The sequence below is a fragment of the Taudactylus pleione genome, unplaced genomic scaffold (assembly GCF_031769625.1).
Source record: "Taudactylus pleione unplaced genomic scaffold, aTauple2 ptg000251l, whole genome shotgun sequence".
NCBI classification, from domain to species: Eukaryota; Metazoa; Chordata; class Amphibia; order Anura; family Myobatrachidae; genus Taudactylus; species Taudactylus pleione.
In genome coordinates, this window is record NW_028284653.1 from 2,655,653 (window position 1) to 2,668,751 (window position 13,099).

Genomic DNA, 13,099 nt, shown 5'->3' on the forward strand with positions numbered 1-13,099 from the left:
AGAAATGGTAACTACATTCACTAGGTAAAACTTAGTTAATACATTGAGATAAAGAGCTACAAAGCAGTCTTATTATTCTGTTTATTTATTACCAGTTATTTATATAGCGCACACATATTCAGCAGCTCTTTACAGAGAATATTTCAGTCATTCACATCAGTCGCTGCCCAATTGGAGCTTACACTCTATATTCTCTACCATATGTACGCACATACACACTAGGGTTCATTCATTCTTTGTCACAGGCAAATTAACCTACCAGTATGTTTTTGGAGGGTGGGAGAAAAATCGGAGCACCCAGAGAAAATCCACACAAATACTGGGAGAGCATACAAACACTACACAGATACTGCCTTTGACAGGAATTGAAATTACCTTAAAGCTGTGAGGCAGTAATGCTAACCACTACGCCAACATTGTAGAACTGATCCTTAAAAGATCCATGTTTCCAAGCCCAAACAGGGCACAGAAAGGGTGCAACTCTCTAAAGTGAAAAATGTGCTTTAGAAAGAGAAAACAATTGGCTTTTATCACAAAGACTGTAAAGACATGTTACTGTACTTGAAAACAGCACCCAGAGATTAACACAGACGGCAGCCGTGTTCCCAAGATACATTAATACATCAATGTAACTGTCCAGACACAAGCACAAAGAAGGCTAGTGAAGAATGCTACTGTAGCTCTGAGGCAGATGCGCTCAATTTTTGCCTTCGCAATACAAAACACAGCAAAAGCAGACCAGGTAGAGAAGATCACACTGCCATTCCTGCATACAGCTACTATCAGGGTGGCCTAACAAAATAGTTAACTGAAAAGGGAAAATAAACATATTGTATTAATAATATAAAACGAAATGTTCCAACCTCCTCCTGCATTGTGTCCCAGCAAACAAAAAAGGAATAAAAATGCCCCATCTGCTATACGTGAAATTTAAACTCACAGATGATATTGTGCCATCATGGATGGAGAAATTGTGTGTGTAGTGTTTCATTTATTGTGCTAATATATAAAAGTAGTTATTTGTTCATCCATCAGCTGTAATAAGCATCTACAATCATTTACAAAGACTACTTGCCTCTCGCTTGCGCTGATCTTTCTTAAGCTGGGAGATTTCACGGTTTCTACGAGATTCTACCATTCTGGCCTTTTCTTGTTCTTCCTTCATTTGCTTCATTAGACGAATCTAAACCGCAATAATAAAAATTCAATCATTGCTACAAAGACTTCAAGCCCTAATGCAAAACACAATTTCTCCTGTCTAGTTCTTGCATTGGCTTTAATACAGGAACAAGACAGCTTAGAGAGAAAACAAAACCTAAATGTTCACTATTATCATTTAAATAGTTTTTATTATATTATATTATAGGCATATTTTATGTTCATATGCATTTATTAAATTTCATTATATTATCCAAATTTCATTTGCAAACTATAGACATCTTGCACATAACAAGTTATGTTTCTGTTGCTGTAATTTAAACAAAAATGCAAATAAAGAAGTTTGTAATGTTTAGTTAAACGTTAACAGTGTAATAACTGCAATGCGTGCATGCAATACATTTGTTTCAAGTGTGTAATTAGGTAGAAATACTTTATAAGAACAAGCAAGGCTTTCATAGCATAACAAATAACGGAACGTAATTATCAAATACACTAGACGAGTACATTTGAAAAGAGACTTGTTCTCCGGAACTAAGCAATTGTAAAATTTGTCAAATAGATGCAATGCAATCTCCAACCTGAAAAACTGTTATACCACTTGAGACCCTTCTGTTATAATTTGGTGGACCCATGCTTTCAGAGAGATTGTGCAAGTAGGACACAGGATGGAAGGGGTTGATACCAAAATGGGTGCTATGCCCAATTGGCCTGTCTAGCTCCATGCGTGAAACTGCATAGGCATGGAGACTGATCCAAGGGATAGACATGCTCAGGTGCATAACTAGGTATTTGAAGGCCTCATAGCAAAAGTTTGTAAGGCCCCTATGTACCACCTAGTGGTGGAAAATGTATATAATATATGTAACTTTGACAAGTAGGATGGCCCCCCTCTCAGCTCTGGGCCCCATTGCAGCTGCAACCTTTGCACCTATGGTAGTATGTCCATGGATATCATGCTGGTTGCAGGGCAGATGCTGCTACTCCAGGACTGTGAGAACCATTCACAAGTGTATGCATAAATTCAGGGGCATTGCAAAGATATGGGACATTAACCTAACTTCACAGGAGTCCTGTAGATCTCCCAATATTTCAAGATTCTCCTGGATATTCTGGGAGAGTGGACAATTATGAGCTAAGCAATTTCATTCATTTACTCATCAATAGGATGAATTTTAATTAGTCACAATGCCCTGAACCATCCAGACTAGTGGTAGTATTGAACAGGTTGCAACTGAGTAGGACAATTAAATCACAGGGGTTACAATGCTGGTCAAGAGGAGTGTTCCCAAATCAATTATTCTATAATAGCCATATGTGAAATACGTGAACTGTATTGGGTTGGGTACGGTATCCCGGCGGTCGAATGCTGGCGGTAAGATTACAGACAGTGGCATCCTGACCCACTACCCGCAGACATTGGGATGTCTACCGCCGGGATTACGCTGCCGGGATACCGACTGCCGACATTTTCAGGGCCGGGATCGTTTACCCAACCCCTGCAGAGATGTGTAAAGATATCCGCAAAGTGCAAATGTTTGCAGAGCAAGATTCCAGCATTTGCTGATGGGAGCAGTATGACCATGTACAGACTAGTTGCACCTACTTTTGTGAAGCAGCATAAAAGCTAAATTTTATTTTGTGGAGAAAGAACACTGAGCAAGATAAAGATGTGGAAAGGATGCATTTTTATTGCTGACCCCTGCAGTGTGGAACAGCAGATATGCATTCTCTCTCTCTCTGCAAAAGAACTTCAGTTTTGTACCAGCTCAGAGTTGGTAGAGATTTGCAATTCCAAGTCATGTATATAAAATAAAAAATGCACATGCAATACAATCAGTCCTGATGTAGTTTAATTCTCATTAACAGAAGCCAAAAATGATCCTATACTGAGCTGCATGTTAGAAGCAAAAGTAAATAATGTAATTTAAATAAAGTGGCAAGTTCTAAAATGATAGAAAATTAGCATTTCATGTGGCACTACATAAACTTTGCACAGTTCTCAAAACATTTTCATATCTACACAAACCTAGATGAGCTTTATTTTCCATTTCTTGAGAAGATCTTAATATGCAGACCATCTAGACCAGTATTTCCCAAACTTGGCCTTCAAAGCCTACCGACACCAGGGTTTATGGTTATCCGTGCTTGAGAACAGATGGTTAAATTAAAATGACTGAGGTACTAATTAAGGGCCTGATTCAGACCCACTCGCGAGCGGCTGTCCGCTCGCAAGTGGGTCGATGTTATGCACTGAGCATGCGCACGACGGAGGGAGCTCCGTCGTGCGCATGCGCCAGACGCGACGAGCGAAGGAAAGTCCTTCGCTCGTTGTGTCCGATCAAAGGGGGCGTGCTGTCAATGTTGATTGACAGCACGCCCCCTTTGGTGGGCGTGCCGGGGGCGTGCCTCCCTGACGGGGGCGTTCCCACGGGAACGCCTCCCGTCAGAAGCCGGCCCACTGACATCACTAGTGATGTCAGTGGGAGTGATTTTGGCTCTGATAGAGCCAAAATCACTCCGGAGCTTGCGGTTGAAAACCTCAACCGCAGGCTCCGGCTCGCAATTTCGATGGTCGCGATGGTCTCGACCATCGCGGCCATCACAAAGCACGCTCGTATAGCCTGTGGGTGGTGACCCACAGCTATACGAGCGTCCAGGAGGACGCTCCATGAAAATGGAGCCCGGCCCTCATTCAGAGCGTGCGCTCTGCTCAGAGCGTACGGCTCTGAATGAGGGCCTAAGTTACTTGTGCAACCTGGACTGATAGGGGCTTTTAGGCCCGCGTTTGGAAAACACTGATCTTGATGCATAAACTGAAAAAAAAAAACATATTTGCAATGTGTATCAAGTGTGCTTTGTAAATGAGGTCCAGTGACTGTAAGACATCAAGTGATGGTAATGTTGACATCTATTAACATTGCCTCGTAAACTTTAATCAAATTTTAACAGGCAGAACAAAAACAACCACCTATGTAACATACCTTTGTTTTCTTCATTTCAGCTACTTCTTGCTGCAATTTCTTCATTTGTTTTTCATACTGCGTCTGGTTTTTCAATAAACGAGCATGTTCCTTCTGGGCAGCTTGTAGTTTTTGAAGTTCCTTATGCATGGTCTGTAGCTTCTTCTCATATTCAGTCTTTATTTTTTTTGTTTTTTCCTCTGTACACGTTTCCATTGAACCTAAAAAAAATGTTGCACCAAGTGATAAGCAGGAAGAAAACATATGAGCAACCTCATCAGCCAATAAAGGTATGTATATGTATATATATGAAGAATGTTTACTTAAGATAACTAACTGTAATTTTAACTATACATTATAAAACAATAAAATAAAACATTCCATGCTTGCAATACAACCTATTTGCCCATCAAGTCTTGTTTATAACGGTCTTATTTTCAGTGTGGACTTGTTTATCCAATACATATTTATAGGGACGGTTTTCCTAAAAATGGCTCACATTTATGGCTTATGTTTGCCTTCCTGTAACTGTACAGCAAAACCTATAAACTCGATTAGCCAGATAAATTTATTTTTATAGCCTGTAGATATGACACAAGCTGTTCTATGCATTATATACATGGATCAATTATCTATTATTTAGTGGATTTCTTCCTCCTCCTTCTATTAAATCCATCACTCCAGGGAGTATCTGAAGTGTTGATTGTGAAGGAAAAATAAAACTTCCGCACAGCAAATTATTATATGGAATATGATTTACATTAATAGCATTGACCCCAAATTAGTTTTGCAAGTTCTAGACAGTAAATAGACTGAATGTCACATATCTAAATAACAATCAGTATAGTCCTGTGATCACATATACACGCTATAGCGCGTATTTTACCCCGAAACAGCTGCCTAGGACACATGGGACGCGCTATGACCTGGCTCTGTGCACCAGCACCCTAACCAATTGCTTGGTACGTGTCGTGTTTCCATAGCCAATCACTGTCTTTATGCTGGGTACACACTAAATTATATTTTGAACGATTAGGCAGATTCCGACGCATCAGAACGACAAATCGTTCAAATCATCCAGTGTGCATACAGAAAGACCTGAGGATGTCGCTAATGATGCCAAGCTGCCGAATGCAGCTTGGCCTCCGCTACCCTGCAGTGTCTCCCTCCCTCTCTCCCTGCCCACCAGCACAGTGCGTCACTCTGCTATGAATCCTCCAGGTCAGTATCCAGCAGTGCTTCTGCATATGCTGCAGGGCACACTGACCCCGGGAGCCGCCGCCAGCACCATGTACCTGTGCCGCAGCACCTGGCAGAGGCTAGCATTACTCACCCAGCGCAGTGCCGCCACCCCCTTCCTCCGAAAAGGTGAGCACCACACTGTGTCACCACCTCATGATGTGTGCGCTGTGTACGGGCAGCAAGCCCCGTGCCTGCCTATACTGCACCAGCCAGCATCTGTGCCTGGGGAGACTGTCACGCGTATGTAGGCTGCGAAACTGTATGGCAGGGATGTTCACATGCAGACTGGCCTACTACGGAGATCATTATGACACCACTGTGTGTAGCTCCCCCTGCAGTAGCTGTGTTCCCTGTGTCTGCAGTGCAGCGCTGCAGGCCTTACAGAAAAAATATTAACTGGGCTTTGTATATCCTGGGAGGATCAGTCTGCAGTATTATTATTAATGTAGCACTGCTCATAGTACGGCCTGTGCTTAACCCCCTCCTTGCCTCAGCTGCTATATACCCTTTACCCCTCCTTGAGCCCCCAATACTGCCCCGGCTGCTACCTACCACTACCCCTACAACAATGTCCCCAGTACTGCCAGCAACTAACCCCCAGTGCTGCCCCAGCTGCTATCTACCCTTACCCCCTCCTTGCCCCCACTGTACTGCCCCAGCTACTATCTAGCCTTTACCCCCTCCCTACCCCCAGAACTGCCTGCCCCAAACCCCCTCCATGCCCCAATGCTGCCCCATCTGCTACCTACCCTTACCCCCCACTACCCCAGCACTGTCTGTCCCTAGCCTCCTCCTTGCCCCTCCAGTATTGTCCCAAATGCTGTCTGTAATTACCCCCTCCCTACCCCCAGCACTGCCTGCCCTTACCCTCAGCTCTACCCACACTACTCCCTGCCTCTACCCCAACTGCTGCTTGCCCTTAACCACCTCTACCCCAACTGATACCTGCCCTTAGCACTGTCCCAACTGCTACCAGCCCTCACCCCCCATAATATGTGATGGGACCCAGAAACAGTGGCGTAGGTACCCAATTTCTGTGAGGGGACCCTTGAACCCACATTTGTTTTCACTTTGCATACTCACTGATAGTCTATCTCTTTTACCTATGAACCTGCAAGCCAATTACTTACCATACGATGGTGCAACCCAGCAATGCGATGTAACAATACATTGCGCCTGCCACACTAACTACACGATCCAGCGCAATGTATCGTTTTATGCTGCATGTAGCAGCACCGCATCATTCATTGCATTGTCCCATCTGACATGCAAGACAGTAGATGGGATGGATATACCGATCCGCGTTACCACAACATATCACATAGTGTATACCCAGCCTTAGGCGCCTGCTCTCTCCCACAAACCCTTCCCTTTTACAAAGTGCAATATAAAAACAGCTGCACACTCCTAGCAAAGTGTACATTGGATGGATGCATATCCATGGGTCCAAATTTATAAACATTAGTTAATTACAGTATATTGTTTAGCACAGTCCTGAAGTAATTTTCAAAAGCAATTGTTACACATTTATCAATTAACATGTATGTACAGTTATTAGATTGGTTGCGGTCTAAACAACCCATAAAAGTTTATATACCAATGTTTTGAAGTACACGATCTCTTTCAAGTTGTGTATCCCGAATTTTATGCTGTAGCGTCATCAGTTTCTCTTCATATTGCTGTTTCAGGGTATGTAATCTCCTCTGGCTGTTTTCTAGTTCATCAATAAGTTTCTGCTTAATTGCAATCTCACAGGTAATATTTGCCAAATCAGCTTGGTAATTTTCTAAAGAAACAAAAAAAAAATCCTATTGTTAAAAAAGTACTTTATGCCAATGTCATTTTTGTAGGAAAAACCGGTTAGTGATGCAGAAGATGAATATCGATATAAAAATAGTTGAATAGGTGCAGGCTTCAACAAAGTTAGGTATAATATCTGTCAAGTAGAAAGAAAAAAAAGGAAAGAATAAAGTGGAGGGATATAGACCTTAGCAGGCAGTAGCTATACAAAATACATCCAGTACATACTTGCAGATGTGTCCACAGTGTCACAGTTACAGTGTCAGCAGCTGTGACACTGTAACTTAGCATTTTGAATGCAGATCCACCTGTGGTTGCACACAGAATACTGGCATGCTTCATATCATTTTAATCAGCGGAAGCTGCTTGTGTGTTCTACTCCTTGCATCGCTGTGCGAATATGACGCATTTGAATGTAACAAGTCACACCAAAAGACGCTCTGCGCTACAGAGTCACACCATGGCATGGCGCGACTACAAGTGCTGTTTAATGTGCAAGGGAGCTTGATGTATGTGGACACACCTGTAAACAGCACATCATATATAACAATGGCACCTACATAAATACACTGCAGTAGCAGTGGAAGCTCCCCCACATATAGATACACACCAGCCATGACTGCTCCACCCCTACCTGCATCTCACACATAATAAATCAGCTGTGTGCTCCCACACAGATTGCGTCAGATAACTGACTCCCATCCGCAAAATATACCGGATGTGTCAGTAAGTTTACTCTACAAATTGTACAAGTCTCATCTATTAACAGTCATTTGCCCAGAGACAAAATAAACCAACTTTTGCCTCACACACTAGTTGTGTACCCGTACATTGTACAACCCAATGCCATGAGACAACTGTAATGATTCTCAGCTGTAGCACGTTGGGCAATGGACAGGCCACTTCAGGTGCAGGGTGGGGTAAGAGGAATCTGGAGGAAAGAATGTACAAGAAAAAAGTAGGGTGCATGTTCTAGTTGCTATGGTGACCTTGCTATAGGGATTTGTCCAGCACTGTATTAGTGTGAAAACAAGTGAGAGACAAGATTTGCTAAATAACCTAGAGCCCCGACAACATATACCAAGCCTTCAACCAGAGCCACCAAAGCAGCTTGTAAATAAATATTGACCCTCCTCCATTTGGGCATAAAGACATTGTTTTGTATTTTTACTTGCCAGATAACATAGCAAAGAAAAGAGACTTAAATAGAAGCAGTGACTGGACCAATTTAACAAAAAATCTGTTTCAGATATAGATACAAGCAAAATATTATACAGAAATGAAATTGAACACACAGACCATGAAATCTTTACAGTCTCTGATGTGTAACAATTTACTATGATTGCAAAGTACAAAACAAGTTGCATCTCAAGTATACCTTTTTCATCTAGTTCTGAATCAGATTCATCAGAGCTGTCAGCTCCGTCAGCATCTTCATCATCCTCATCCTCTTCTTCATCCTCCTCTTCATGATCACTTCCTTCCTGACCTTCATCCTGAAGAGAATTACATTTATCATTTTCCAGAGATTTGAAACTTATGAACAATAATACTTTGAAAGAGTATGTGATAATATTTAGTCACAAATAAGGTCATATCTGCATTTATAGGTCAGCCCGATCATCTGTATGCAGGGTCAGATTACCAATAGGAACAGAAGGCTTATGTCTAGTGGTAGCAATGTTCAAGGATTGGCCTGCTACTTCCTACCAACATAGCATTATTTCTTCCCAGCTACAGCTTCATTATATCACTGGTACTCTGTGCAATATAAGGCAGCCTTGCTGTGTGCTCCCACCCAAGAGCAAGACCAGAGATCATTCACAGTGATCTCCCTGAGTGGAGTGCAGTGCTGTACATTATACCGAACCTGTAAGATTCTTTGTTGATGGCTACAATATTCACTTTCATCATGTCAACATGGTCATAATGTCAACATGATCAGCATGTAGACATTACTTATGTAGAAACTGAGCATGTTGATAACGATGAAATGTCAACAGTTGGTGGGCGGCTGTTTACTCTAAGCCTAATCCTGTGGTTAGTGTTCCAGAGGTTGTAGCTATAGTCACAGTTTTGCCACATCAACCACAACCTGCGACTACAACTACAACCAAGTATGTCCTTATCCCTAACCCTAATGTCAGCATTTCAGAATATGGCGATGTTGACATTTTAACTTAGAAATTTGAACAGTCGCAATTTCAACAATTACGACATGTGGACCTCATCTCTTATCAAACACCCATCACTATAATGCATGAGTCATTGCAGCACATAATATAACAAATTATCTGTAGATTCATTGTTTAGGCTGGAAACATAAAAATGTCCATCAAATTCAGCCTTTCAAACTACTAGCTAGTCCTAAGAAAGGCAAACAGAAAAAGAAAAAACTATAAACCATTGTCTAATTTGTCTGAAGAGGGGGGAAACCTCCTTCCAGATAACAAACCAACCAGACAATTCCCTGGATCAACATACAATACGGTGTTATAAATGTTAGTAGATCTGTGTTTTCTGAGGGAAATGTTGAAACCTCTCTTAATTGTTTCTTCATTATTAGATTGTGTATCTGCAATGTCACAGCCCTTACAATAATGCACAATTTATATACTGTACATGGAGAAAAAATCTCGTCTTCCAACCTCAAGGAGGTGACTTAGTATTCTCTCAGGTTGCTAAAACTTTCAGTATGGGCCATTCATATAATTATGTAGTGATCATATCAACCCTATATCTATTCTTTGATCAATGCCATTATTATGATTATGTATTCAAAAACTTAGCCCAGTAGAGTATGAACCATTGATAACTATTCTAGCTGCACCATATGAGCAGCTAGGTACACATTATGCAATAACTGGGCCAATCAGTCATGGTGTAACCGTAACACTCAGGGCCGATTACTGTACCAAAAGCAGTCAGATCGGATAACTGGATCTAACCTGCTGCACGATATTTGATGAAAAATATTAAACTAATTTCGTGCACATTTTAAAGTGTATATGTATTTCTGATCATCTGACAATTCTGCCAATAGTTCATTTAAAAACATCAACTTTGCGATAAACTTTTATGACAGATAATAATTCAGATAGGAATGATAAATCACTGGAAATCTGATTTTCTCAAGATTGCTTCTTTGCTGAGAAAATCAAAGTGAGTGAAATCGTTACTGTTACTTAGCTTCATATAACAAACTACTGTTTTCACATAGATTGTAAACTTGTGAGCTGGGTCCTCTCACCTATGACTGTTTGATGATATCCGCCCTTAATTTCATTATTGTGTTTGTTACCAACTGTAATACTATAATTCCTATAGTATTAATGCAAGGGCTTTAATGCACACAATGAAATGCAGCATGTTTGTTTTATTGACTGAATATTTCCCTATTAAATAGCTTAACTGATATGATTTCTTATTGTGGACCTTTTTTAAAGCGGATTACAGAGGAAACTAATATGCTATACATATATGTGTGTGTATAAATAAATAAAAACACATATACATACATATATATACATATGTATATACATACATACACATATAGATCTCTCTCTCTCAGCTGAGTGCGCTAGAAGCACCAGAGCAGAGAGCGACACCCCAGGCAGGAAAGAGCACCTGCACAGGTTGTGACAGGTGCAGGGTGCTAGAATGAACACTATACTGTATGTCTATATACACACACATAATTACAGACACACAAAATAAGGAAAACCTGCTCTCCTTTCTGAGTCCATTTCTACTTAAATCATCCACAAGTGTACATGTGTGCAGGGTACAGTAGGTCAGAACCTATACCAGTTAGATTACATGGCATATGGTGCATCTAAAAAGATTTGGTCAGCAAAAAACAAAAGTAAAAGCAAATATAATGATGCTACCGTAAATTAATTTAAGGGGGGCCGGGGTAAAGAAAATATAAAATAAACTTGAGATATGCAATAGAATGACATGTGAGAGGTACTTCCTAATTGCTTAGGAAATATTACTTAATTTGCCAATATTATGTACTTTGGCAAAATAGTTATATGCGATTAAATTCAATATCCCAAACCTCTCTTAACATTGAAAATGTGTCAGAAGAATAACATAAGATGCACCTGTACATGTTTAAAAAGTAAATAGTCTTTATAAATTGGAAAATCAAACCAACTGTGGATTAATAAGCAAAATATGTTTAATTATTTTATAAGTTACATTTTTTAATTTTAGTATTCTTTCAAAATCTAATCAATCACAAGATTCTCAGACGTAAAGGGATTTCCAGCTTTACACAACTTAATATTACTGACTTCTACATTCCATTCCGCAACTAAATATTTTGGTTTCTCTTGGGAGCCTAATTCTATATCTTTAGCAGTTATATTCGGTGCCGCTGGATACAACACAGCTCTGAACAGAACAGCATCCAGAGAGCAGCTGTGTATCACTTCGAAGAGCCGCTGTTACTTTATGCCAATGTGACACACCTTTAGTTGGCATACATATTGTGTGTGTGTAGTGTGTTATTTATAGTCATTGTAAAAGTAGTAGTTAGGAGGAGGTAGATCCTATAAAATATGGAAGGTGTTACCACCTCCTTTATAGATCTTTATCAACGTTGCTGCATGGGTGCAAATACAGAAAGTCAAATTCCCTTTTCTACAAGTAAAATAACTTCTGTAATACTTACAATATCCAATTCATTGGTTTCTCTTCCTGTAAACCCTCTTTCTTCATACTTTTCATTGTCTGTGTTTTCATCTTTCACAACACTAAAACAAGAAAAGAATTTGATATTTACTAATGAAAACTGGTACAGGAATATAATTAAGGTTAAACATTTTCTATTGCTATTTTCCTGTACACCATGCTACAGTAACAGTATTGTGTCTATTTACTATGCACATGGAATTCTAGTTCAACTTTATTTGCTTCTATTTGCACTTTGCAATCAGGTTTTTTTTCTTTTTGATGCACTGCAGATACAAGAGACAATTTCACTGGGACAAACAGCCACTAGTGTGATTCACAGTTTTACCGGAAGAGGCCAATGCTGTAAATTAGATCCCATGTGAATTACATGCATTTAGTAATTCTTATAAATGGGATAATGGGACCTACTAGGATATTGGAAACACTTACTAAACTTTCCAGCAATACAGCTTTCATGAATATACTTTGTAATCTGAATGCTTTTATCATGGGAACTCTAAATACCCAAGGAACCCTTCATTGTACTACTAGCAATATTGTTAGTTTTGTGCTACTCTATTGTCATGAAGGAAGTACACTAAAGCTTTAGGGTAAAGATGCAACTAACCACGTGTTCCTAAGTAATGGAACTTTACTAGTGACCCATCATACGTGCAAAATGTAGTGAATGCTGGTATCTGCATAACATCATCCAACGGAATACTATTGTAAAAGCAGTTTAACATATTTATCCAGAATAATTACAGCCAATTGTATACCCATGATCTGAATACAGTAACACTTTTGGCAAAATGTCACGGGTTCCGGACTATAGATAGGCAGTAGAAAGGTCGACAATGTCTAGATAGACACCAGATGGTAGACAGTCAATAGGTCGACTGGGACAAAAGGTCGACACACTAAATGTCAACATCCAAGAAGGTAGACAGGTGCAAATGGTCGCCAGGGTCAAAAGGTTGACACAAAAATGGTCCCATGATTTTTTTGTGGGTTAGGTTTAGGGTTAGGCACTTACCAGAGGGTTAGGGTTAGGCACTTACCAATACGGTTAGGCACTTACCACTATGGTTAGGCACTTATCCCGATGGCTAGAGTTAACACCAGGAGGGAGAGTTAGAGTTAGGCACTTACCGGAGGGTTAGGCACCAGGAGGGAGAGTTAGGGTTAAGGTTGGTACATACCTAGCAGATATATCTGTAGATGATGGTCCTTCATACACACTGAATGACCAT

At 40.3% G+C, this 13,099-nt stretch overlaps 1 protein-coding gene across 10 annotated transcripts in view; it reads right to left on the reverse strand.

Annotated features, from left to right (window-relative positions):
- The window catches only part of KIF21A (kinesin family member 21A), a 172,540-nt gene that overhangs the window by 53,188 nt on the left and 106,253 nt on the right, over positions 1-13,099 (reverse strand). For all 10 annotated transcript variants that reach the window (XM_088480186.1, XM_088480185.1, XM_088480188.1 and 7 more), the window contains 5 exons: positions 11,845-11,926; positions 8,542-8,659; positions 6,961-7,149; positions 4,143-4,342; positions 1,076-1,183 (listed from right to left, as the gene is read on the reverse strand). In XM_088480186.1, coding sequence (XP_088336312.1) covers positions 1,076-1,183; positions 4,143-4,342; positions 6,961-7,149; positions 8,542-8,659; positions 11,845-11,926 — 697 coding nt within the window. The remainder of the gene's footprint in view (positions 1-1,075; positions 1,184-4,142; positions 4,343-6,960; positions 7,150-8,541; positions 8,660-11,844; positions 11,927-13,099) is intronic.